This window comes from Salmo trutta, chromosome 26 (genome assembly GCF_901001165.1).
Source record: "Salmo trutta chromosome 26, fSalTru1.1, whole genome shotgun sequence".
In the NCBI taxonomy this organism is placed as follows: domain Eukaryota; kingdom Metazoa; phylum Chordata; class Actinopteri; order Salmoniformes; family Salmonidae; genus Salmo; species Salmo trutta.
This window is the reverse complement of record NC_042982.1, coordinates 25,374,036-25,401,848: the sequence shown is the minus strand read 5'-3', so window position 1 is coordinate 25,401,848 and position 27,813 is coordinate 25,374,036. Positions and strand designations below refer to the sequence as shown.

Here is a 27,813-nt window from a genome sequence, read left to right as displayed (position 1 = left end):
ATTTTCCACCTAATGGACATAAAAAATTGCAGATTGCAGCTAAATGGACTTGGCAGCACCGTAGCGTATTAAGTATTGATCTTCGGAGGTCAATGCACAAGTCCAGGCAGCACCGACAATGTGAGTGGAGTTCACCAGCAGCCAGCCACAAATGGAGATTAGATTCATAAATAACAGGGAAATAAACATTGTCCATTTTGTGTCCTGGATAATGGAGAGACTTGCACACAGGTGCCTGTTGTGCCAGGTGAAGTAGTATACAAAAAGGTTATTGATATGGGTACTGTGGCAATTATGTTTGGTCTCAGTGCTTCTCTATCTGTCTGTCCATAGCATAATTTAGTTTCTATCACACCAATACCCAACTTGACAGCTCCTGTTTATCAGCAGCAGGCGAGGCATTCTTAAACAGTGCTTTAATTCATAAGGCCAGCTTCCAAGTTGACTGCACCATCTGTTTTGATGCCAGGGTCAAGCCGAGCCTGAACCCCATGGAGGCAAATGTATGACTGTTTTTCTTTTTCTAGGTATCGTTTCTTGTTTCTTCTCCAGCTAACTGTTACAGTATAAGTCCTCTGCTATTAATATTTCCTTTCTGTTTACACAATCCTGGAAAACAACCTTTCTGTTTGCCAAGAAAAATATCTTAATGCCGCTCAAAACGAAACATAGGCCAGGCTCAGAAAACAATCGTTTTGCTGAATTCTTGGAGAAACTTTCCAAGTGCTTGATAAAAAATAAATGTTTTCCTAATAGAGGTAAATTCATATAGTTTGTATGAAAATAAATGTGATTTCTCAACAGGATATAGAATTGTTTTCTTTGAATATCACAAATTGCTGAGTCTTTCAATTATTGCCATTGTTTTCCATCCTCACTTACTGTTTACACACACAAGTGAGGTGGTTGTTTACACAACCACCTCACTGGGCAAATTATTTTCAGCAAAGTTTTCTAATGTTTCTATGGAAACAGCAAAAAGTGGTCTATTCTAGCCTGCCTGGAAATGTCTTACCGTGTCAAGGGATTTCAGTCCCCTGTCCATGAAATATGGATACTCTGCACTGTACTCGGTGGGGGTGGGGCATTGGAGGCAAGTAAAGTTTGTGCAGGGGCGTGTGTGTGTGCGTGTCTCTGTCTTAGTGTGTGTCTCTATGTGTGCTGATCTATCTATCTCTCTGTGTGTGTGTGTTCCGGGGGGATGTGCCTTTATAAGGCCCACACCACAACCACATGTGAAGCAAACACACACAGCACATTAGTCACATTTTTTTGTGGAGTAAGTCTACACCTCTCTCTCTTTCTATCATTCTCTGTCCTGAGAGCTAAGCACATACTGTATGTAGACACTGGTCATGTGTAGCAAAGCGAATGCACACACATGCTGGGTTATTTTGGTGCGGCCAGATGTGCGGAGGATATATTGCCACAGCAGCGCAGAGGGTCTTTCTCCAAGCCCCACAATGCAGCTGACGCATGTTATCTTGCGCAGGCCAGACCATTTGATATTTGGGGGGCTTGTTTATTTAGAATACCTCATGGAAATGGGAGGTCCTTTACATGGTGTTATTTCAACCTGAAAATAACCCCTTAAATGGTTGAACACCATACAGACTCCAGCGATTATCCTGCGAGGGAGCCTGGAGTCTCTTAAAATGCATTGGCATAATTAAAATGTAAACGGAGAACATCCATTCCAAATGATGAATTGGGTTTGAATTAAAACTCAACCAATGACTTTCAGTGGTGTCTTTGTGTTTGGGCCCTTTTAAGTGCTGTGCCTCTCTTTCCACTCTGTCATATGTTGGAGCTGTGGTTTTACTGAGCCACATAAAGATAAAGGGAGGAAGGAGGAAGTGGGGCGGCGGTGGCTGCTTACTGGAACGTCTCGAGTACCACATGTGGTACACTCTGGAGCCCTGGTCGTTTAAGCTAATGCTAACGGCTAAGCGGCTGATGGAACATCCATAGGATCTTGGATAACACCCGTGCATACAGTGTGATTCCAACAGATGTAGGGTTTGGAAGATGTAAGCAGGTTTTAGTGACTTGGCGTTCCTTTGGGAAAAGTTGTAATTAGCTTTTTTTTGCTGAGAGAGTTTATCGAAAACTTTTGGGGAATTAAAAGCCCTCGGCATGAAACCAATTTAGCATCTATTTTGGGATTCTGTCAGTGGGATGGCGTCCATTTTTCGCTTGATGTGACATAGATGACGAGCCCCTGAAATAGATGCTAATGAAGGCAACAAGCAAGCTTGAGGTGAAAACGTACCACAGTGTCCTACATTCTTCAGACCTTAGTGGAATTTCATCTCCCATTCCGTATTTCCCGTAGGCCCTCTCCCTTTACCTGTTCCTCTCTTCCAGGTCCAACGGATTATCCTGAAAGTGATTCCATTCCTTCTTTGTACTCGCCTGCTCTAGCCAGGCTCTTAGGAATCCATCATTGCAGACGAGTGCGGACACGACAGGGCCCTCATTTTAAAAATGTTTCCTTTCAAGCTTGAAGTGGCCCTGATCTTTAATAGTGCTGCAAGTGGCATGGAGAAAAGTTCCATGTCAGCAGAAGGGGTGTTGGTCACCGAGCGCAATGCAGGGAAGGATTATGGGTACTTTATCCCTCCAAAAAGCAGCCTGCAGTCAGAGAAAACACAGCCCTCTTTGATTCCACAGGAGGAAAATATTCATGACTTGGACCAAGAGTTAAGGAGTGCCCGCGACACGTGCGATTTAATGTTTGGGCGTGATCTCTGGGAGCGTTTAAAAAGATTTACCCCCTTCAGAAGAACTAATTAAAAAGAGCCTGTATAAGAGGCTGTATAAATAAAGGAGTCTCTTTGAGAGCTCTGACGAGGGTTGTTTTTGTAGCCTGTCAGTTCGTACTACCGTCTCAGAGCATGGCTCTTGTCTGGGGAGCCATCAGAGATGTGAGAGGATTTCAGTGTTTCATGCCTTCCGTCTCGCTGGAAACCTCAGAGATGGCAGTAAAAGAGAGAGCATATGCTTTACCTCCCTCTGTGCCCATCTCTGTGATAACTCTGTTTCCCTGTGAAGAAAGCACCAATATACTGTATTTACCATTTGTATAGCCACAGCAACAGGAGGTCAACAAACCCACTGTGATGCAGTGTTCATTTCATTGATCTTTCTAAAACACCAAGCTGCACCTCTGGCTGTGACCTCTGAATATTTCACTGTTTTCCATCATCTGAATGTTTCTCCAGCTCAACTAAAACCTGCTGTATGTCAGCAGTCACTTCTGATGCATTTCATACATATTGGTCAGAACAAAGAGAAAAGCCAAATACAGTGCACCTGGTAACCTGGGAGGCTTTTCTCTATGTCCCAGCCCAGTGTTCTCTGAGTAGTTCTCCCCGTCCGCTCCCTCTGTTCTCTCCTCCTGCCAGAGGAGCCTGTCAGTGGCGCAAGCTAAAACGTTTAGTATAGAGTGGCAGTGCTGAGAGATGAATGCTGCAGACTTCTCTCCCTGTCTGGACCCATACCTTGTGTGGAGCAGCTGGTAAGTCCTATGCAATTTGAAACTCCATATGCCCCACGACTGCTATACTCTAATTCACATGTCTGCACAGAGGCATTGATTTACCGTCAACATGAGATAGCCTTGTTTTTCCATTATGCAGATAGAGGAGTATGGAAGCGCATTTCTGAGACAGCATATGTTCACATAAAGCATGCAGCACACAGATACTGTTCACTCTCACACACAGATGCAGTCTTATTACAAAGACAAATACATATACTCTAAAGGACTCTAAGGAGTTAGTTCTGCATCCTCTACTTTTCCCCACTGCTTGTTCCTATAGCTAAGGTGAGATTAAAGCTCATTGTGGCCTTTTCCTCTCTTTTCCCTCTGTTCTTTTTCCTCCACTGATCTCTTCAGTCTTCAGAGCCAGAGGTCAGGAGCTTTAGCGGTGCTGAGGCCCGAACCAAGCCAATGTGCTGATGGGATGTGGAGCTTGACTTTGGTAAACGTGAAAGATCTGGGGCCGCTGCTTGCCTGCGTCCCACTGGCTGCTCTATAATAAGATTGTACCGTTCTGTGGGGAGGTGGATTTACTGGAGCACAACTCCCCCTAGGGCATTTTTATAGAAATTGGATCCTCCACTACAGTTGCCCCAGCTCTCCCTCATTCGCTCTGTCTCTCACTCTCTCTCTCACATTTCTCTCTCTGTCTCTCACTCACTCTCTCTCATTTTTCTCTCTGTTTCTCTGTCTCTCACTCTCTCTCTGTTTCTCTGTCTCTCTGTTTCTCTCTGTCTCTCACTCTCTCTCTCTCATTTCTCTCTCTGTTTCTCTCTCTGTTTCTCTGTCTCTCTGTTTCTCTCTCTCTCTCACTCTCTCTCTCTCTCATTTCTCTCTCTGTTTCTCTCTCTGTTTCTCTGTCTCTCTGTTTCTCTCTCTGTCTCCCTGTCTCTCTGTTTCTCTGTCTCTCTGTCTCTCTCTGTCTCTCACTCTCTCTCTCTCATTTCTCTCTCTGTTTCTCTCTGTTTCTCTGTCTCTCTGTTTCTCTCTCTGTCTCTCACTCTCTCTCTCATTTCTCTCTCTGTTTCTCTCTCTGTTTCTCTGTCTCTCTGTTTCTCTCTCTGTCTCTCACTCTCTCTCTCTCTGTTTCTCTCTCTGTTTCTCTGTCTCTCACTCTCTCTCTCTCATTTCTCTCTCTGTTTCTCTCTCTGTTTCTCTGTCTCTCTGTTTCTCTCTCTGTCTCTCACTCTCTCTCATTTCTCTCTCTGTTTCTCTCTCTGTTTCTCTGTCTCTCTGTTTCTCTCTCTGTCTCCCTGTCTCTCTGTTTCTCTGTCTCTCTGTCTCTCTCACTCTCTCTCTCTCATTTCTCTCTCTGTTTCTCTCTGTTTCTCTGTCTCTCTGTTTCTCTCTCTGTCTCTCACTCTCTCTCTCATTTCTCTCTCTGTTTCTCTCTCTGTTTCTCTGTCTCTCTGTTTCTCTCTCTGTCTCTCACTCTCTCTCTCTCTGTTTCTCTCTCTGTTTCTCTGTCTCTCACTCTCTCTCTCTCATTTCTCTCTCTGTTTCTCTGTCTCTCACTCTCTCTCTCATTTCTCTCTGTTTCTCTCTCTGTTTCTCTGTCTCTCACTCTCTCTCATTTCTCTCTCTGTTTCTCTCTCTGTTTCTCTGTCTCTCAATCTCTCTCTCTCTCACATTTCTCTCTCTGTTTCTCTCTCTGTCTCTCTGTTTCTCTCTCTGTCTCTCACTCTCTCTGTCTCCCTGTCTCTCTGTTTCTCTGTCTCTCTGTCTCTCTCTGTCTCTCTCTGTCTTTCTTTAGCTCTTTTCTTTGCTTCGGTAAAAACCGAGCTCCATCAAAAATGACAATGTGCTGCCGCGTTGATCACAGTCCAGAGAATAGAGGAAATGAGGGGGGGTGTCTAGTCGGAGTCAGAAGTTATTAACATAGTTACCTTATCGCGTAATACCCCTTTGACTTACAGCTCTCAGTTTAGATGGCCTCCTTAACATGGCATTTCCCAGGGCCCTATGGAATGTCAAGAAGACGTGAATGAATAGAGGCCTCGTGATCAGACATGGGTTCAAATACATGTGTATTAGAGTATCTGGTATTTAAAATACTTTTTTGTGTATTTGACTATTTTCAAATACACAGCCCAAAACAAGTACTTGTATTTGAGTACTTGAATGGTTATTTGTAAAAACCAAATAGTATTGTATTCCAAGTACATTGACTCAAATATACTCCCATGCAATTAACCCAGGAATTTGAAAATAGTATTTGAAATAAGTATTTGAAAATACCGTAAGATACTTCCCAAGTGGATTTTCAAATATATTAAAATATTCAACCACCCCACTGGGCAAAGGTATCAATTCAACATCTAATCCACATTGGTTCAATGTAATTTCATTGAAATTATGTGGAAATAACGTTGATTCAACCAGTGTGTGCCCAGTGTGACTTGTCTTTTTAAATATATTTGAATAGTTACTTTGAATGTATGTGAAAGTATTTGAGATATTTGAAATAGTATTTGAACCAAGGTCTGCTCGTGATGGAACATGTTTCGAGTTTTGTCATGCCTGACTGTAGGTAATGTCTTAGACTATTTACTATGTCACAAGTGTGCATAGTAATTCAACAATTGTTTTGCTTCTGTTGCCAGAAAGCTGGTTAGCAAACTGCCCACCAGTTCTAGGTTGTATGGAAACAACCAAGTCAAACAGTATTATGACAAGTTATTTTGCAAAGGTAGCAACTGTCAAAGTAGCAATTATGCTAGCAGAGTATAAATGCGCCAAAGCCACAGGCCTGGATAATATTCCAGCAAGGTTTCTTAGAGATTCTGCTCAGCAAATTGCCCCTTGCATTACGCATATCATTAATCTCTCTCTTGAACAAGGCATCTTTACCAAGGACATGAAAAAAGCTAAAGTTATACCTCTGTATAAGAAGGGGATAAAGTCTGACACTGGGAATTGTAGGCCAATATCTATCCTCATTACAACATCAAAGATCCCGGAGAGAGTTGTACATGAACAAATGTATGAATATGTCAAACTAAGTCTAATGTATGATTTTCAGTCGGGATTTAGAAAAACATACTCCACTGATACTTTACTTGACTGACTTCATCAGGAAAGAGATTGATGAGAGAAATCTTTGTGGAATGGTACTCCTTCCTCCTGCGGGGAGCATGTCCAATAAAGTGCTAGGGAAGGTTAATTCCGGGACCAAGTTTTTGGCTAGAAAGTCCAAGCAGCTTGATAAGGACTCCATGAGAGTGCTAGCCACTGACCTAATTAAATTCCATTTTGACTACGCAAATACTTCCTGGTTTGGGGTCTTGTCTAATCTTCTGAAGGGGAAGCTCCAGATTGCCCAGAATGAGCTGATCAGGGTAGTATTGAAGGTGAGTCCACATACTCACATAGGCAGGAGCTGCTTTCAGGAACTCAACTGGCTGCCTGTTGAGGGTGTCCCAGATTAGACTGAGTCTGGTTTCCAGGTGTATTTATGGTTCTGCACCCAGATATCTGACTGATTAATTTCCCCATGTTAGGGATGTACAAAACCACAGCACCAGATCAGGTGTTGCTAATTTGTGCTTATACAAGTTCAGGAGTAATGCTGGGAAAGGTACTGTCTAGTATACTGGAGCCTCAGGGTGGAATGCCTTAAAAATAAAGTAAAAAAACTGTTTGATGTCTTCTGTGCCCATATGAATGTACCCTGCGATGTAACTGCAATGATGAGATAGATGTTGTTCTTCTTTGTTTTTATGCTTTATTATCTCGCTGCCATACTCTGTCTCTTGCCTCAAGAGGACCACAGTGGAAATAAGTTCCTAACTTTATTGTGTTATCCTCGATGATTTTACTGATGTGCATGTATGACTTCTTCAAGTTTTATGTGTGCTTGTTTTTTTAAATGGTTGAATTAATTAACTAAATTAAGTATGCTGAAATATCCCACTATATTAAACCATTGAAAGCCAATATCATAAAACTACAGACTACCTGATGTTCCTATACAGAGTCACCATAGTCTGCTGTGACACCCTGGTATGCTGCATACTGGTCATCTCACAAATGCTGGTTCCCATCGGTCCACACTGCCACAGCTGTGCACACTGTGAATGAGGCCAATCCAAATTTGAGTGCAAATAGATTTCAAGGCAGGCTTATTTTGGACCACTATGTTATCCATTCCACAGCACAAAATCCCCTCTCCAAGACCATAAACTGTGGATGTAAAAGCTGACTGTAATGTCACTATAAAGACATTGAAATGTTTGTCATGTTATTGGCTGAAAGTTAGATAATTTCATATGTGGTAAATCTATTGACAGATGATGAAGTGAAGCCTACTTCCAAACCCAAACAGTCTTTATTGGCTCATTGTGCTTGTTGGAAGGTTGTTGAGAGTTGGCAAAAGGAGTGAGCGATATACAGCACAGTTAATTGCACATACAACACACAAACTTCCATATACCCCCTTTGATAACTAGCCCTACTTGTATCGCTCAAATGCAATACTCTCCCCTGCCTGTGAGTCCTCTGTCAAAGAGAGGGAGCAGGGAGGCGTGGGCGGGCTGGTGGTGGAGAGGTGAGCCTACTAGCTGTTATCAGGCCCAGCACACAGAGCAGGGAGTTCAGCCCTGGGGTGATGAGTGTGGAGGCACTGATTAGACAGCACGGCTTAAACAGGCCTTGTCTAGCAGCGGGCACAGGGCTCCCAACGGACCATCACCGGGCCCCAAAACTCACACTCTCTCGCACACACACACACTCCAGCCAACCTTTTCCTTCCTCCTCCTCCTTAAAGTGATTAGGAGCTATGCTGAGAGGATACCCAGTGTCCTCTGTGCTGGCTGGATCCTTCTCTCCTAGGCTTCCCTCCATGACTTCCATCCAAAGTAATATCTGCGGGGAGCCCACAAGATGAATGGCTCTGCAAATGCTGCATTAAAAAGTTATGAACGGGGATACCTTCAGTGGTGCTGGGAGCTCCTTGGCTGGGAAGAGGTGGCCCTTTTTTCTGCTGAGTAGTGATTTGAGCAGAGCAGGGGAGAGCAAGAGCAGTAGGAGGACCTCAGTAATGTGTCCTGTCAACAGGGTCGTATTCAGCGGACTAAGGGCCCTGCTGTACTGTAATATGGCTTCCTCTCCTGTGTTGCTGGGTGCTAGTCAGTGAGGGCATCTGGGGTTGTGTCTAAGTGGTGACTCAGATGGATGTGAGTGATTGGCGTGGAGCCCAGGGTTATTGCAGCAGGGAAATGTGAAGTGAAGGAAACTTAAAGAGCTGCACACTAAGTTCACAGAGTAATGATGTCATCACTGTGAGTCAGTCAACCAATTCTGAATAAGCGGTTTACAGTTATGATACCTTCCTCCCCATACCAAATCAAATCAAATTTGATTTGTCACATGTGCCGAATACAACTGGACAAGACTTTACCATGAAATGCTAGCTTACGACTCGTAAGATGTCACCCATCTCCAACGGCACCATCTTTAACACAAACTTACACCAAGTCACATGTTTTATAGGGCAGACTAGCGACCATTCTCATTGGCTCTGACAGCTCTTACGTGTGCTGTTCCTGAGAGGGTGGCCACTGAATAAGAAGAAAGGTGCCTATGACTGATGCATTGACCACATTAGGTGATCCATGGAACATTGACAACGTCATCGAGGGTGATAGGGCACAAAAGCATTCTTTCAATGAGTCGCTGTCTGTTGAATCACTCAAGCCCAGACATAACACACTCAGGGCTAGGCAACAGGCCATACAGTGTTTGTGTAAGTTTGTATACCGACACTGTATATTTAGTGATTTATTGAAACACTCAGCACCTAATCAGCAACATACCACTGAGTAAAGAAAAGGAGAAAATATAATATTTACATGACCAGGACATACTGCATCCGAACAAGCATTTGGATAACTTTATTTAAAACTCTTTGAAGCCAGGCTCTTAGCCCGCTCTCTGCAGTGACTAAATTAAATGTGCTAGTTAGGTTAATGCTGAGGCACCAAAAATATCTCTCGCGTTTGAGAGAGTAAGCCCAGTGGGGCTGTGGAGCCTGTGCATTGTTTTCCCTGTGCCGGGTCTACCAGGTGGAGGGAGTCGTATGTCCCCTTGGCCCCCTTACGGCCCCCCTAACCTTCATCCCTCTGCAAATCCCCCCGACGCCTCTCCCTAATTCCCTTCAAGCCAGTGGGGCTGTCCAGCATCCTCCAATAAATTAGCCCAGCGGCCCCCGCTGCGTAATAGGCCCTAACAGTCTGGCTTCTGGCCAGGGGCCGTGTCACAAGCCCCATGTATGCTACTGACTGAGCCTAGTGTAACCCATACCCTGTCCTACAGCAAAGAACCTGACAGCTAGGGCGGCTTGGGAGATATTGACTAGTTATAGTCTTTATCTCATTGTGGTTTGGATGGTTTTTATTGTTTGATTCTGTTTCTTTTACATATTATGTCCTAGTAATTCTGATTCTGTTTTCTATCTCACTAGGTTTTTTACTCCAGCTATATTCTGCCTGTGGCTGCTGTCTGGCGGTGTATCTGGTTCTAGTTGTCTGACAGTGTCTCTGTTCTCTCTCTCTCCAGTGCTGCTGAGCCTGCTGACGGCTGGCGCCCAGACAGAAATGAAGAGAGTTGTCGGAGACAACGCCACCCTGCCATGCCACCATCAGTTCTGGCAGTCCAATGCGCAGTTGCTCGACATCGAGTGGCTACTGCAGAAGCCCAACTCCAAGCAGAGAGTGGTGAGGAAGCTGCTCTCTCTCTCTCTCTCTCTCTCTCTCTGTCTCTCTCTCTCTCTCTCTCTCTCTCCTCTCTCTCTCTCTCTCTCTCTCTCTCTCTCTCTCTCTGTCTCTCTCTCTGTCTCTCTCCTGTCTTTCTTTGTCATTGTCTCTCTTTCCTTCTTTCTCTCTTTCTTCTCTCTCCTTTTCTCTATACCCCCCATCTCTTTGTTGCAACCAATATGATATAATTTGAATAGCTTTTTCAAAGGCACACTTATACAACACAATGTTCCTCCAATTTGTTTCCTTCCCATCTCAACCCTTTTCTACTTCCTACAGTTTATTCTTACTCTCTCCCAATTCCTCATTCCTCTATTTATTTTATCTGCTCAGGGTTTTGTTCATAGGCTTTTTCAGATTCCCTGAAGTGTTACAATATCGACAGAGATACAGTAGTAAACAAATTACTGTGACTGAAAGTCCACCAGAGACACAGTTAATAAATAAAGCCTATACATCCTACCAGCTGTGAAAATAGAATACCTAGACCTTCCAGTCCCTGACAATTGAATTAGACCACATCAATACTGCCAGCTCTTAATAGGATAAAAATGGATCCATCCTATCACCTACCTTGAATCATTTACCCGAGTCTAAAAACAGCCCTAATCTAATTACTTGTGTTGTAGCTCTCAGAAGATGTTAGAGTATCAGTTTCTGTTTTGATTTGTTCCTGTTTTTTCTTAATGAAATGCAGTATCTGATAACAGTAAGACCATGGAATCTCAACAGGCCTCGTCAGAACAAAGAGATTTCTTCTCTCTTTGGAAGTCATTCGTTAACACACTGATCTGTTGATTAGCAGTGAGAGATTTGGTTCCACAAGAAAATGGAGACAGGACAAAGGGGAGAGGGAGAGAAGGGAGGAGGGAGAGAAGGGAGGCAGGAGAGAAAGGAGGAGAGAGAGAAGGGAGGAGGGAGAGAAGGGAGGCAGGAGAGAAGGGAAGAAGGGAGTAGGGAGGGAAGGGATGAGGGAGAGAAGGGAAGAAGGGAGTAAGGAGGGAAGGGAGGTGGGAGAGAAGAGAAGAAGAGAGTAGGGAAAGAAGAGAGAAGGGAGAGAAGGGAAGAAGGGAGTAGGGAGAGAAGGGAGGTGGGAGAGAAGGGAAGAGGGAGAGAAGGGAGGAGGGAGAGAAGGGAAGGAGGGAGTGAAGGGAGAAAAGGGAGGAGGGAGAGAAGGGAGGAGAAAGAAGGGAGAAGTGAGTAGGGAGAGAAGGGAGGAGGGAGAGAAAGGAAGAAAAGGGAAAACAAATGTCTAAGACTTTTATTCCTCTGAAGGGGCTGGCACATTGCATTGACTATTTAACGGGGAGATAACATTGAAGCCACCATTAATTAAAATCAAATGTCTGATCATTTGATTAGGAATGAGACTGTGCCTGTGGCGGAATGAATAACAAATTATTTTATTTCCGCTGAAAGGCCATGTTGAAATGAAAAAGAGCAGCTTGTCAACATTTAGCCTCTGTTGCCGAGCGTACAGGCTACATGTGTCAGGAGCACAGAGGGGAGAGAAAGCCTGAGCAAGGGCAGGGTTCACTTGTGCTAACCTGGGGATGCGTATGCTAATGATAATGGTGTTAACCACCCATAGGCCCATATACTGAGGCCTTCCACAGACACGGAAACAAACAAAAATTTGACCAACTGGGGACATTTTGTTAGTCCCCACCAGGGTTGGGGAGTAACGGATTACAAAAAACTAGTAGCTGTAAACCGTTACATTACAGCAAAAATACCAGCAATAATATACACTGCTCAAAAAAATAAAGGGAACACTTAAACAACACAATAAAACTCCAAGTCAATCACACTTCTGTGAAATCAAACTGTCCACTTAGGAAGCAACACTGATTGACAATACATTTCACATGCTGTTGTGCAAATGGAATAGAAAACAGGTGGAAATTATAGGCAATTAGCAAGACACCCCCAATAAAGGAGTGGTTCTGCAGGTGGGGACCACAGACCACTTCTCAGTTCCTATGCTTCCTGGCTGATGTTTTGGTCACTTTTGAATGCTGGCGGTGCGTTCACTCTAGTGGTAGCATGAAACGGAGTCTACAACCCACACAAGTGGCTCAGGTAGTGCAGCTCATCCAGGATGGCACATCAATGCGAGCTGTGGCAAGAAGGTTTGCTGTGTCTGTCAGCGTAGTGTCCAGAGCATGGAGGCGCTACCAGGAGACAGGCCAGTACATCAGGAGACGTGGAGGAGGCCGTAGAAGGGCAACAACCCAGCAGCAGGACCGCTACCTCTGCCTTTGTGCAAGGAGGAGCAGGAGAAGCACTGCCAGAGCCCTGCAAAATGACCTCCAGCAGGCCACAAATGTGCATGTGTCTGCTCAAACGGTCAGAAACAGACTCCATGAGGGTGGTATGAAGGCCCGACGTCCACAGGTGGGGGTTGTGCTTACAGCCCAACACCGTGCAAGACGTTTGGCATTTGCCAGAGAACACCAAGATTGGCAAATTTGCCACTGGCGCCCTGTGCTCTTCACAGATGAAAGCAGGTTCACACTGAGCACATGTGACAGACGTGACAGAGTCTGGAGACGCCGTGGAGAACGTTCTGCTGCCTGCAACATCCTCCAGCATGACCGGTTTGGCGGTGGGTCAGTCATGGTGTGGGGTGGCATTTCTTTGGGGGGCCGCACAGCCCTCCATGTGCTCGCCAGAGGTAGCCTGACTGCCATTAGGTAACGAGATGAGATCCTCAGACCCCTTGTGAGACCATATGCTGGTGTGGTTGGCCCTGGGTTCCTCCTAATGCAAGACAATTCTAGACCTCATGTGGCTGGAGTGTGTCAGCAGTTCCTGCAAGAGAAAGGCATTGATGCTATGGACTGGCCCGCCCGTTCCCCAGACCTGAATCCAATTGAGCACATCTGGGACATCATGTCTCGCTCCATCCACCAACGCCACGTTGCACCACAGACTGTCCAGGAGTTGGCGGATGCTTTAGTCCAGGTCTGGGAGGAGATCCCTCAGGAGACCATCCGCCACCTCATCAGGAGCATGCCCAGGCGATGTAGGGAGGTCATACAGGCACGTGGAGCCACACACACTACTGAGCCTCATTTTGACTTGTTTTAAGGACATTACATCAAAGTTGGATCAGCCTGTAGTGTGGCTTTCCACTTTAATTTTGAGTGTGACTCCAAATCCAGACCTCCATGGGTTGATAAATTGGATTTCCATTGATTATTTTTGTGTGATTTTGTTGTCAGCACATTCAACTATGTAAAGAAAAAATTATTTAATAAGATTATTTCTTTCATTCAGATCTAGGATGTGTTGTTTAAGTGTTCCCTTTATTTTTTGAGCAGTATAGTAATCAGATTACAGATACTTTTGATAAACTAGATGATTACTTCGAGGATTACTTTTAAATTCATAAATTTGTGAAAAAAATCTTTGACACTTCATCGGTTTCTCAATGACATTCAAATCAGCATTGAAAAAAGGCGCAAGTTTAAGTTTGTTCACCTGAGCGAGTCTGACCACACGTCAGAGACCACGATGATGACACACCAAATGTGTTTGATGGATTGTGGGAAAAGAGCAGGGATAGGCTTTTGTAGGCTACAGCAAAGCTATGTCGTCCAATGGTGCGACTGCTGTCGGCATCCAAAGATTATCCAACTTGAATAAACACTTGGAGGTAAGGATGACAGCAGTGGTGTAGTCTACGCCGATACGGATATCACTTATTATTGATATCTACATAGCGCATTGATGTAAATCACACTGCTGCTCTCTCATTTAGCTATTTGCATTTTACGGATTGTGGTTGTTATGGATGGCTGTTCACAAATCTAAATGTGTATTTGAGCTGTTACAGTATGGTTGAATGGTTGAATTCAAGAAGTTTAAGCTGCCTATCAATCATTGTTTTTGAAACCAGTGGACAGCCAGTGAAAAATGCGCTCTTGCAACAGCTGCATGGTGCAGATCCCAGCCTATTGAATAAAAATAGGGCTTTAATTGCTCAATATAATTCATGCTGATAAAAAAAATCTATAGGCCTAAATCTATATGCTCAAACTTGCACACTTTTGATAGACTTAAAGGGGCAATCTGTAGTTGCTACATCCATTTTTCGACTTATAAATTATATACAGTACCAGTCAAAAGTTTGGACACACCTACTTATTTAAGGGTTTTTCTTTATTTTTACTATATTCTACATCATAGAATAATAGTGAAGACATCAAAACTATGACATAACACATATGGAATCATGTAGTAACCAAAAAAAGTGTTAAACAAATAAAAATATATTTGAGATTTGAGATTCTTCAAAGTAGCCACCTTTTGCCTTGATGGCAGCTTTGCACACTCTAGGAAATTCTCTCAGCCAGCTTCATGAGGTAGTCACCTGGAATGCATTTTAATTAACAGGTGTGCCTTGTTAAAAGTTAATTTGTGGAATTTTTTTCCTTCTTAATTATTTTGAGCCAATCAGTTGTGTTTTGACAAGGTAGGGGTGGTATACAGAAGATATCCCTATTTGGTAAAAGACCAAGTCTATATTATGGCGAGAACAGCTCAAATAAGCAAAGAGAAATGACAGTCCATCATTACTTTAAGACATGAAGGTCAGTCAATCCTGAAAATGTCAAGAACTTTAAAAGTTTCTTCAAGTGCTGTCGCATAAACCATCAAGAGCTATGATGAAACTGACTCTCATGAGGACCACCACAGGAAAGGAAGACCCAGAGTTACCTCTGCTGCAGAGAATACATTCATTAGACTTACCAGCATCAGAAATTGCAGCCCAAATAAATGCTTCACGGAGTTCAAGTAACAGACACATCTCAACATCAACTGTTCAGAAGAGACTGCGTGAATCAGGCCTTCATGGTCGAATTGCTGCAAAGAAACCACTACTAAAGGACACCAATAAGAAGAAGAGACTTGCTTGGGCCAAGAAACACAAGCAATGGACAATTCTAGACCTCATGTGGCTGGAGTGTGGTTCCCACCGTGAAGCACGGAGGAGGAGGTGTGATGGTGTGGGGGTGCTTTGCTGGTGACACTGTCGGTGATTTATTTGGAATTCAAGGCACACTAAACCAGTATGGCTACCACAACATTCTGCAGTGATATGCCATCCCATCTGGTTTGCGCTTAGTTGGACTATCATTTGTTTTTCAACAGGACAATGACCCAAAACACACCTCCAGGCTGTGTAAGGGCTATTTGACCAAGAAGGAGCATGATGGATTGCTGCATCAGATGATCTGGCCTCCACAATCACCCGACCTCAACCCAATTGAGATGGTTTGGGATGAGTTGGACCTCAGAGTGAAAGAAAAGCAGCCAACGGGTGCTCAGCATATGTGGGAACTCCTTGGAAAAGAATTTCAGGTGAAGCTCGTTGAAGGAATGCCAAGAGTGTGCAAAGCTGTCATCAAGGCAAAGGGTGGTTACTTTGAAGAATCTCAAATCTAAAATATATTTTGATTTGTTTAACACTTTTTTGGTTACCACATGATTCCATATGTGTTGTGTTATAGTTTTGATGTCTTCACTATTATTCTACAGTGTAGAAAATAGTAAAAATAAGGAAAACCCCTTGAATGAGTAGGTGTGTCCAAACTTTTGACTGGTACTGTCTATTAATGTAAAGATATAATTTAATGTAGTAGAAAGGGATGGGTTAGAAGAAACCAACATAACCAACCCATAAAGTAAAATGTAACATCTTATAGGGCCAGCTATGTAAACTTTAACATTGATTTATCCTGCAATAGATGTCGTTGAATTGGTAACATATATTTTTGTCTTTTTCTAATGCCTCTTAAGGGGAAAGTAATCTAAATGTAACAGAATGTAATCAGATAATGTTACTGAGTTTGGGTAATCAAAAAGTTACATTACTGATTACAATTTTGGACAGGTATCTAGTAACTGTAGCGAATTACATTTAGAAAGTAAGCTACCCAACCTTGATCCCCGAAAGGTCAAACGCTATTTCGCAGGGGTTTAGGGTTAAGGTTAGAATTAGTGTTAGGGTTAGAATTAGGTTTAAATTCAGGGTTAGATTTAGGGTTAGGGTTAGGTTTTGGGGTTAGGGTTAGGGTAAGGGTTAGAGTTAGGGTTAGGGGAAATAATTTTGAAAAGGACAGAATTTTGAGTCCCCACAAGGTTAGTTGTACAAGACTGTGTGTGTGTGTGTGCGTGTTTGTGTGTGTGTTTGTGTGTGTGTGTACTGTAAATGGCCAGTTGTCACCTGCAAGCACAGCAGGTAAACCCAGCTCCTGTGGCACTGATGTGCTGTGGCACCAGCATTTAGCAGTCACTATCTGCAGGCTCTCAGTTGCCCTGAGTAATAGGCTGCTGTGACAGCTGTGTTTGATGGTGTTGTTGTAGTGTGTGTGTGTTTACAAGGGAGAGAGAAAAAAGACAAAGAGAGGGTACATGTCTGTACTGTATGTGTCTTTATGAGCAAGCAGTGTCCAATGCATGTGTAAATCCAGATACAGATATGATGTCTTTACATATGTCTCTGCATACAGCTCTCTCAGTGTGTCTTATTGTCTCTCTCCCCAACCCAGATCATCACGTTTTTCGGGGGCCAGGTGTACACCAGTGAGGTGACCAGCGAGGCCAGTCGTCTGTCTTTCGCAGGGGACTACCTAAAGGGAGACGCCTCCCTGCTCCTCAGTGACCTACAGCTGACGGACTCTGGAGAGTACTACTGCAAGGTCAAGACAGGGGGAAAGTACCACTGGAGCCAGGTTAACCTCATAGTGCTGGGTGAGTCTGCTCTCCAGCTCTGTCTCTCACACACGCTAATCAATAGGGAATTAGCAGGCACATTTCCTCTCTCATGCTAACTGATCCAATGATTCAATTTGATTTAGATGGAGTGATTCGATTTAGATTTTTTGTTTGGCCTTGTTTCTCTGTTGCGAGGGTCTCTGAGATGTGTGGTTGTTGAGGCATATACAGTAGACGTAACATATCATATACAGTGAGGGAAAAAAGTATTTGATTACCTGCTGATTTTGTACGTTTGCCTACTGACAAAGAAATAATCAGTCTATAATTTAAATGTTAGGTTTATTTGAACAGTGAGAGACAGAATAACAACAACAAAAATCCAAAAAAACGCATGTCGAAAATGTTATAAATTGATTAGCATTTTAATGAGGGAAATAAGTATTTGACCCCTCTGCAACAACTGCCCGAGTTACATCAGGAACGCACCATCCCTCCATCAGTGCTCAGACTGTCCGCAATAGGCTGAGAGAGGCTGGACTGAGGGCTTGTAGGCCTGTTGTAAGGCAGGTCGCCACCAGACATCAACGGCAACAACGTCGCCTATGGGCACAAACCCACCGTCGCTGGACCAGACAGGACTGGCAAAAAGTGCTCTTCACTGACAAGTTGCAGTTTTGTCTCACCAGGGGTGATGGTCGAGTTCTCGTTTATCGTCGAAGGAATGAGCGTTACACCGAAGCCTGTACTCTGGAGCGGGATCGATTTGGAGGTGGAGGGTCCGTCATGGTCTGGGGAGGTGTGTCACAGCATCATCGGACTGAGCTTGTTGTCATTGCAGTCAATCTCAACACTGTGCGTTACAGGGAAGACATCCTCCTCCCTCATGTGGTACCCTTCCTGAAGGCTCATCCTGACATGACTCTCCAGCATGACAATGCCATCAGCCATACTGCTCGTTCTGTGCGTGATTTCCTGCAAGACAGGTATGTCAGTGTTCTGCCATGGCCAGCTAAGAGCCCGGATCTCAATCCCATTAAGCACGTCTGGGACCTGTTGGATCGAAGGGTGAGGGCTAGGGCCATTCCCCGCAGAAATGTCCGGGAACTTGCAGGTGCCTTGGTGGAAGAGTGGGGTAACATCTCAAAGCAAGAACTGGCAAATATGGTGCAGTCCATGAGGAGGAGATGCACTGCAGTACTTAATGCAGCTGGTGGCCACACCAGATACTGACTGTTACTTCTGATTTTGACCCCCCCCCCCCCTTTGTTCAGGGACACATTATTCAATTTATGTTAGTCACATGTCTGTGGAACTTGTTCAGTTTATGTATGTTGTTGAATCTTGTTATGTTCATACAAATATTTACACATGTTAAGTTTGCTGAAAATAAACGCAGTTGACAGTGAGAGGTAAAGGCAAGAAATGGCTGACATTGGGGATTGACCTCGTCAGCTTGAAACAGACGATGCAGAATTTAGTTGTTAAAGCGGAACTTCACCCATTTTTACAGGAGGCCTTATTTTCACATTTTCTGTGCTTGTAGTTGATACCCCAAACCATTTGTCATATTTTGTTTCATTACAGAGAAAATTGATTGTCACATTTTGCTGACTCATTACTTGCCTTAGACTACAATGCATTATGAAAATGTGTTTAAGCATGTTATAAAATGCTCCAAACCCCCTAATATTACATTAGAATCTCATTCTGGATAACACCTCTGTACTCAATTTTAGAAAACGTTTTCCACTGTCCCATAAATCCATATTTGCATATTTGTGTTGTTGTTGTGAACAGCATCATTCATGGATTTATTGCATGGTGGAAAGACAATCCCAAATTGAGTGCAGAGACATTATCCAGAATGAGATTCTGATGTAATATGAGGTGGTTTGGAGTGTTTTCGAGCATTTTAGAACATGTTTTAAACACATTTTCATAATGCATTGTAGTCTATTGCAAGTGATGACTGTGAAAAACTATTGTCTCAGTAAAAAAATACACATTTTTTAAAACTGTTTGGGCGGGGGTCAGCTAAAAGCACAGAAAGAGTGAAAATGTGTGAACTTCCCCTTTAAACATTGCTACCATGATAAGAAAATAAGTTTTCTGTCATTATACGGCAGACAAGCTCTTTATGATGATTTAATATGTGTTATATCTGATTTTAATTATTAAACACCAGACAGAGTTCTGAGCCGTAATTCAGCTCTCATAAGTATGATGGCAAAGCCAGCTGGGCTGCTTTAGCAGAGGCAAAGACGCCATTGTTGTTTTATTCTCTGTTCTGTTTAGTTTCTTCATTGCCCCAATACACAGAGGCTTGGCGGATCTGTTTTAAATGGTTTAGTTTTAACTGTCTCTGTGGTAAATGTGTCTCTGCATATCATTGAATAGACAAACAGCTTTGAAGGACAGACAGGCAAATGGAGAGCAGCAATACCACAAAGCCGTCTAGTAGTCCAATGGGGGAAGTGAGATCATTCTCAATGTCAGAAACTATGCAATTTATTAAAACATCATGGGAGATTAGTTCAACCGGCGGTTATTGGTTCTTTAATGGAACAGTCTCTTAATCCTTTCTCTCTTTTCTCTCTCTCCTCCATAAAGACATTTCATTGAGTTAACGCTTAGATTTTTACAAATTGCCATCAGCTTTGCAGTGACACTTTCGATTTTGAGAGACGAACATTTGCATTTTTCTTTCGCAGTCCCAATGTTAAGATAATGGGTTGGCAGAGGAGCTGGCTGCTGGCTGGGTCTGGGCCTGGGCCTCTGTGTCAGTGTGTGTGTCCTCGCTCTGGATGCTCCTGTTGCAGAGAGAGCAGCCTAACTGGCCCTGACAGAGCTGTGAGATGAACTGCAGAATCCCCGGCACTCTCCTCAGCCCCCTTATTACATCCCTTACCGAGTGTGTGAGCAGCATGTTCACCAGGCCGGTTAGAGTAGAAGGGAAGGGATGGAGGGAAAGGATGGACGGATGGAAGGAGGAAGAGATGGAGGAATGGGTTGAGGGATAGAAGGATGAGTTGAGGGTTGGAGGGAGCTGCAGCTGCTGCTGTGAAGCAGCCATAGAGCTTAGAGCAGGGCTGGCCATCTAGTGACCTCCAGGCCACAGGAACTCAGGAGCACAGCACTCTCTCCTGACCTGTCTCTGTTTGCAGGCTTTCAAAACCAACTCACAGTCACTTATTGATCTTGGCCTGGGCCTTTAATACTACTCTTAATCCCAGCATTGACTTCCATAAGAAACAAACAAGCTATTGTTACACTCAAGAATCTTTTAGTATTAATTCACATTTACACATGCTGCTACAGTATGTCATTCTCTGGGCTAAACAGCATATTATATGAATTAATCATTATCTGTATTAGGTACCATCCTGTTTTCTTTTTTGTATAATAGTGTTATTTGTAGTGTTATGTAACTACTGTTCTGTTGTTTCTACAGTGAAGCCCTCTAAGCCACGATGCTGGATGGACGGCAGGCTGTTAGAGGGCAGTGACGTTAAACTGAGCTGCAAATCCAGTGACGGCTCAGACCCTATCAAATACAATTGGGGGAGGGTGCTGGATAAGGGAAAGAGTGTTGGGAAACTCCCCCTACTGGCACTGAGAGGTAAGTAGATTGTCCACAAGTACACATGTGTATGTGTAACACGGGTCCCCTAAAGAGGATATTACATAGTATATGTTACTTTGATGCTAGTATTTCCCAGAAGAAATTTGATCCCCAAACACCTAAATTCCAGTCTGCCTCCGAAACACCAAAATGTAATGGAGATTCAATACAGCACGAAAACTTCCTCCATTCTTCATCCACTTCCAGACTAGGGTTCCCCAACTGGTGGCCGAATTTGGCCAGCAGGCGATTTTATTTGGCCCCCCAAGTAAAAAAAAAAAATATATATATATATATATATATATTAAAAAAATGGGGACATAAAAGACTGTAAAAACACCAGAAAATCAGCTCCAAGTGATATTTATTTAGAACATTTGTCCAAAAGTATTCCCACGCATAATAGAGGGATATATGTGATCGTATACAAATGTAAGCAAGGTTTTATATCTGTTTGGGCTTCTTGCGGTCAATTTGTGTTCTAAAAATTATTAGTAATTATGTTCCAAACCCATGACCATTTGCTCAACAAAACAAATTGTCCAGCAGCTGAATCTAGTTGATGATCCCTATACTAGAAGCATCTATCCCCAAGGCACACAACAACACGCCTTCATTACATTGAATTTTAACCACCTATTTTCCCCACTCAACTCGCATTAGCCATGGCACGTGCCAATGCCAAAAGCCTAGAAGTTAATGACCTCCATGAAACAACACCTGTACGGTCTAATTAGTTTTCATTGGGCGATAAAACAAATCGGCATGGGCCAATATTTATTGGTAGTGGTAAACAGTAATATTACGTGGCTGTTGTGACGGGGATGACTAAACGACTCTTAACCCAGTAAAGCTCAATCGTTCTCTCAGACAAACTCTTTCAACTCCTCCTAAATTCCCCCAGTGTCTACGGGCCCCTCTTCAATCACCAAAGCCACTCTGAGTCTGAGTATACCCAATCTCTCAGAGGCCAAGATCAACATTTGCGAGTTCATTTCCTGCTCTGTCCCACAAAGTGTGATACATCAGAGCTGACACGCTATTACAGACAGGAATGGTAAGCCATAAACAGACCTGAGTCAGATCTAACTAGGCATAACACTCATCGATACAATTTCACCTCAATACAGACTCACAATGCATTTTTCTTGCTGCTGGTCTGTACTAGATTATCATAGAATGGAGTGGATCAGAGCTAAGTAGACTTTGATATGAAGTGCAGTACATCACTGTAAAGATTTACTACATGCTGTTAATCAAATTACTCTTCAAGGTCATGCTAACTGTAAAAGTGCATGAAACCATTGTAATGTAAATACATGTACAAACTGCATCACAGACAAATCAAATCAAATCAAATTGTATTGGTCACATACACATGGTTAGCAGATGTTAATGCGAGTGTTGCGAAATGCTTGTGCTTCTAGTTCCGACCGTGCAGTGATATCTAACAAGTAATCTAACAATTTCACAACAACTACCTTATACACACAAGTGTAAAGGAATGAATAAGAATATGTACATATAAATTATATGGATGAGTGATGGCCGTGCGGCCTAGGCAAGATGCAGTAGATGGTATCGAGTACAGTATATACCTATGAGATGAGTAATGTAGGATATGTAAACATTATATAAAGTGGCATTGTTTAAAGTGACTAGTGATACATTTATTACATCAAATGTTTTATTATTAAAGTGGCTAGAGATTGATTCAGTATGTTGGCAGCAGCCACTCAATGTTAGTGATGGCTGTTTAACAGTCTGTTGGCCTTGAGATAGAAGCTGTTTTTCAATCTCTTGGTCCCAGCTTTGATGCACCTGTACTGACCTCGCCTTCTGGAAGATAGCGGGGTGAACAGGCAGTGGCTCGGGTGGTTGTTGTCCTTGATGATCTTTTTGGCCTTCCTGTGACACCGGGTGGTGTAGGTGTCCTGGAGGGCAGGTAGTTTACCTCCGGTGATGCGTTGTGCAGACAGCACCACCCTCTGGAGAGCCTTGCGGTTGTGGGCGGAGCAGTTGCCGTACCAGGCGGTGATACAGCCCAACAAGATGCTCTCAATTGTGCATCTGTAAAAGTTTGTGAGTGTTTTTGGTGACAAGCCAAATTTCTTCAGCCTCCTGAGGTTGAAGAGGCGCTGTTGCGACTTTTTCACCACGCTGTCTGTGTGGGTGGACCATTTCAGTTTGTCCGTGATGTGTACGCCACTACTGTCCCTTCAATGTGGATAGGGGGCTGCTCCCTCTGCTGTTTCCTGAAATCCACGATCATCTCCTTTGTTTTGTTGACGTTCAGCGTGAGGTTATTTTCCTGACACCACACTCCGAGGGCCATCACCTCCTCCCTGTAGGCCGTCTCGTCGTTGTTGGTAATCAAGCCTACCAAACTTGATGATTGAGTTGGAGGTGTGCATGGCCACACAGTCATGGGTGAACAGGGTGTACAGGAGAGGGCTGAGAACGCACCCTTGTGGGGCCCCAGTGTTGAGGATCAGCGGGGTGGAGATGTTGTTGCCTACCCTTACCACCTGGGGGCGGCCCGTCAGAAAGTCCAGGACCCAGCTGCACAGGGCGGGGTCGAGACCCAGGGTCTCGAGCTTAATGACGAGTTTGGAGGGTACTATGGTTTTAAATGCCTAGCTGTAATTGATGAACAGCATTCTTACATAGGTATTCCTCTTGTCCAGATGTGTTAGGGCAGTGTGCAGTGTGATTGCGATTGCGTCGTCTGTGGACCTATTGGGGCGGTAAGCAAATTGGAGTGGGTCTAGGGTGTCATGTAGGGTGGAGGTGATATGATCCTTGACTAGTCTCTCAAAGCACTTCATGATGACGGAAGTGAGTGCTACGGGGCGATAGTCGTTTAGCTCAGTTACCTTAGCTTTCTTGGGAACTGGAACAATGGTGGCCCTCTTGAAGCATGTGGGAACAGCAGACTGGGATAGGGATTGATTGAATATGTCAGTAAACACACCAGCCAGCTGGTCTGCGCATGCTCTGAGGACACGGCTAGGGTTGCCGTCTGGGCCGGCAGCCTTGCGAGGGTTAACACGTTTAAATGTTTTACTCACGTTGGCCGCGGTGAAGGAGGTTTTGGTTGCGGGCCGTGTCAGTGGCACTGTATTGTCCTCAAAGCGAGCGCAGAAGTTGTTTAATTTGTCTGGGAGAAAGTCAGCGGTGTCCGCGACGGGGCTGGTTTTCTTTTTGTAATCTGTGATTGACTGTAGACCCTACCACATACGTCTCATGTCTGAGCCGTTGATTTGTGACTCTACTTTGTCTCTATACTGACGCTTAGCTTGTTTGATTGCCTTGTGGAGGGAATAGCTGCACTGTTTGTATTCGGTCATGTTTCCGGTCGCCTTGCCATGATTGAAAGCAGTGGTTCGGAGCTTTCAGTTTTGCGCGAATGCTGCCATCAATCCACGGTTTCTGGTTGGGGAAGGTTTTAATTGTCACCATGGGTACAACATCACCGATGCACTTGCTAATAAACTCGCTCACCGAATCAGCATATACATCAATGTTGTTGTCTGAGGCTATCCGGTCCTCTCAGATTTCCATGGTTGAGCAGGTTGTTAAATCACAGTCTATATATCTCTCCTACAGATCTGAAGAATCCAGAGATCGTCACCCTGCGGAACCTGACGAAGGACAGTACAGGTTTCTACAAGTGCACCGCCAGCAATGACGTGGGCGAGGAGAACTGCATCATCGAGGTCACCATGCAGTGTGAGTAGCGAAAGATGCTCTCCAGCTCCGCACCACACCGTGCTACGATGATGATGAATGACTGTAGTTTCCAACAGCACCTGAAAATTGGTTTCTCCTCCCTCCACTCCCCTCTGCCTCAGTAAACCAACACTGGGGACGGTACCGTTAAAACATTGGCCATTGGTCATCAGCTTCACCCAAACAGCCATGTTTCAATGTCACAGTAATAGATTTCCAGAAAGGCACAGGAATTTTAGGGTCACAACAGGGTAAACTGTTGGGGACATGATTTATAAGTTAACACAGCAACAGAAATGGTTTGATACCATTTTGTTAGATTCCTAGCTTTGTAGGGGACTGAACACATAATACACACAACATCAGCAAAATCTATGATCTACAAATTTACAGGATTTACCTATAGGGACTAAACCATTATTTTCAAAGGGATTGTTTATGTGAGAAGCATCAATATTTGCATGTGTGCACAGTACGGTATGAATACTATATGTGCAGGTGCATTTGTGGTGTTTTTTCTCTGCCCTTCTGATGTCACAGATGTGTGATGTTCCACAGATGTTCGAGGGATGGGCGTGCTGGCAGGTGCCGTGGTGGGCGTCTCCTTTGGTGTTCTCCTCATCATCCTAATCATCTGGCTCGTCTTCCGCAAGAAAGAGAAGAAGAAGTATGAGGAGGAGGAGACTCCCAACGAGATCAGGTCAGTTATTTTTCTTCTTGTTCTTCTTCTTCTGTTCTTCTTTTGCTCTTTTTCTGTCTAACTAAAGTACTAAAGCAAAGTACCCACTTCTGTGCATGTGTATGTACACATGCGTGTGTCTCTGTAATAAATCCCTCATTGTCAAGCGTAGTATTGATTGGTTTCCGAGAGCCTTCTTTTCACACCTCTCTGCTCCCATGACCAGAGCTTCTCTCCTTTCCAGAGCAGGCCTTAGAAGGCGGCAGGGCCTAGATGTGGATTGAGGCCGTGTTGATCTACAGTAAACTGGGGCCTCCAGGCTGCTAATGGCACGGCTAGTTACAGCAGCAAAAAACAAATGTCACAGCTTGGAGGCTGTGTAGCTGCTTATTTGCCGGTGTTCAGATGAATAATGCAGCTTGGTTGGGGATGACTGTGTAGTAAATAATGCAGACTACGGGGAGGTGTTTCCTGTTTACATGCCATGTTTAGCCACTGAGCGGGCGGGAATGGATGGAGCTCGCAGGCTAGGTGATGTAGTTTTCTGAAGTGGGCTCGGTGACGGTGGTGCCAATGTAATGTGGTGGATTTAGACCCAGACGAATTAGACTATATTTATTTAGACACTGTGTCAGACCCAGATGATAATGCAGCAAGTGCAGTGGAGCATCACCAAACCCTTTTCCCTGATTGTATAAGACGGTTTTCTCCACTGGCTCTCCTCAGAAAGGCCGTAGAGTTTGTCTAAGTTTATGATTGCCTCTGTGTGCATACTTCAAGTCACGACTGGCCGAATCTAAGTAGCTCTTGTTTGTTTTTGCTGTGTGTCTCCATACAGGGAGGATGCAGAGGCTCCCAAGGCCAAGCTGGTGAAGCCCAACTCCCTGTCCTCATCCCGCTCTGGCAGCTCCCGCTCCGGGGCCTCCTCAACACAGTCCATGGTGCACAACACCGCCCCCCGCGGGCACCGCCCTCGCCTCCCAGCCATTGCTGCCCTTAAGGAGAACGGACAGCCCCCTGACTTCCCACAGTCCCCCCCAGCCTACACCACGGTGGTACCACCCAACAAAACCCCTGAACCCCCCGGCACCCCCAAATACAACATCAACTCCAGGAACCAGATCTCTGGGCCCACTCCCCCAACTCTCATGGTCCCTGCCCAGACCAAGGCCTTTCAAACTGTGTAGGAAGTAGAAGAGAGTCCATCCTGGCTGTGTTGAAGTATACGACCCACCCCCTCCCCCCACCCCTTCAAAGACACAAACTCTTCCGTTAAACAACGAAATGCAACTAGTAAAAGGATGTAATTAAAATAATATATAATAGAAATCCAAAAACTTTTAATGAATGCATACTTAAAAAGGGAAAATAAGAAATGCTTGCCCCCTACTGAATAAAAAACAACAAAACTAAACTAAAAACCCGAGACAGAACTTTTCTGTTTATGTCTCTCGGCTAAAGAACTTATTTTTACACTTTTCTTTCAACTTTGAAGGCATGGGAAGCAGTGAGCGAGCACAGCGCTGTGTGCGGTGAGGTGGAAGGAAACCCAGAGTGGAGCTTTTATTTATTTATCAAATCAAAAGGACGGGAGTGCAGAGAAAAAGGAAGAAAGAAGGGATGGGATGAGAAAAGAGAGATCCAAAGTCAGAGCCAGGTGCCGATGGAGATGACGGAGGGATGAGGGCATGAAATACTGAGAGAGAACAAGCCTCTTTATTTTGGCCTTGTGGTGTCTCTGACTCATCCAACCACACCAATCCAAGCAGGCAGACACATTGGAGCTTCCCGCTACAAACCACACACCCAAAAACACCCCTGGCCCTCTGACAGATAGCAGACTGTTTTCCCTGTGAGGAGAGAAACCGTTAGATCACCCCTCCAAACCACAGGCGGACGGTGGCACCTTATTTGAGGAGGACGGGCTCATAGAAATAGCTGGAATGGAATAAATGGAATGGTATCGAACACATCAAACACATGGGGTATTTCTCAATATGCATACTACCGTGCTCTACACTCTCATGCTCCGAGTGATGTTCTCTCGAGTACGTTCTTGTGAGGACGAGTGTGGAGAACGCATAAAACATATTTGAGAAGCACTCGCACTCCCCCTACTGTATTACCTCACACTGCATCTCCCCATTCACTGAACCTTTTCCAGCCAGGACAATGGCAACAATAGACGCAAGAAGATATACATAAAACAAACGTTTTACCTAATAATTATCAACTAGATATATGTGAATTGTTGTACTCTAGTTAGCCACATAGTTTAACAGGCAAAAATGACCTAAAACTAATGTTATGCAAGGTAGATGTTCATTTTTCGTGGTTAGCTAGCTACCAATTCTTCGTGGCTAGCTAGCTAGCCCTACTAAATTACTATGGATTTACCCATTCACTGAACCTTCTTCCAGCCAAGACAATGGCAATAGAGATTAAACAAGATATAAACAAATTAAATGTTTTACTTCATAACTATCAGCTAGCTATATGTGAATCGTAATAATGTAGCTAACCACATAGTTTAACAGGCAAAAATGACCTAAAGCTAATGTTATGTCAATTCTTTGTGGGTAGCTAGCTTACAATTCTTCGTGGCTATCTGCCTAGCTAACAGTAGTAGCTAACCAGTTTGCCCTATTGACTTAATATGGGCTTGCATTCTACGATACGTAGGCAGGTAAACATGCCAAAAATAACACAGCATGTTTTTATTAACCTATCAAGATAAAATATTGTAGTCATGCAA

At 44.1% G+C, this 27,813-nt stretch overlaps 1 protein-coding gene across 1 annotated transcript in view; it reads left to right on the top strand.

Moving 5' to 3' along the window:
* Positions 1–26,664, top strand: part of LOC115163530 (CXADR-like membrane protein) — an 85,747-nt gene extending 59,083 nt beyond the window's left edge. Inside the window, exons 2-7 of the mRNA XM_029715510.1 lie at positions 10,100–10,257; positions 16,857–17,058; positions 20,477–20,644; positions 24,257–24,379; positions 24,938–25,079; positions 25,897–26,664. Of these exons, the coding sequence (XP_029571370.1) occupies positions 10,100–10,257; positions 16,857–17,058; positions 20,477–20,644; positions 24,257–24,379; positions 24,938–25,079; positions 25,897–26,245 (1,142 nt within the window). The 3' untranslated portion in view covers positions 26,246–26,664. The remainder of the gene's footprint in view (positions 1–10,099; positions 10,258–16,856; positions 17,059–20,476; positions 20,645–24,256; positions 24,380–24,937; positions 25,080–25,896) is intronic.
* Positions 26,665–27,813: the final 1,149 nt, after the last annotated feature.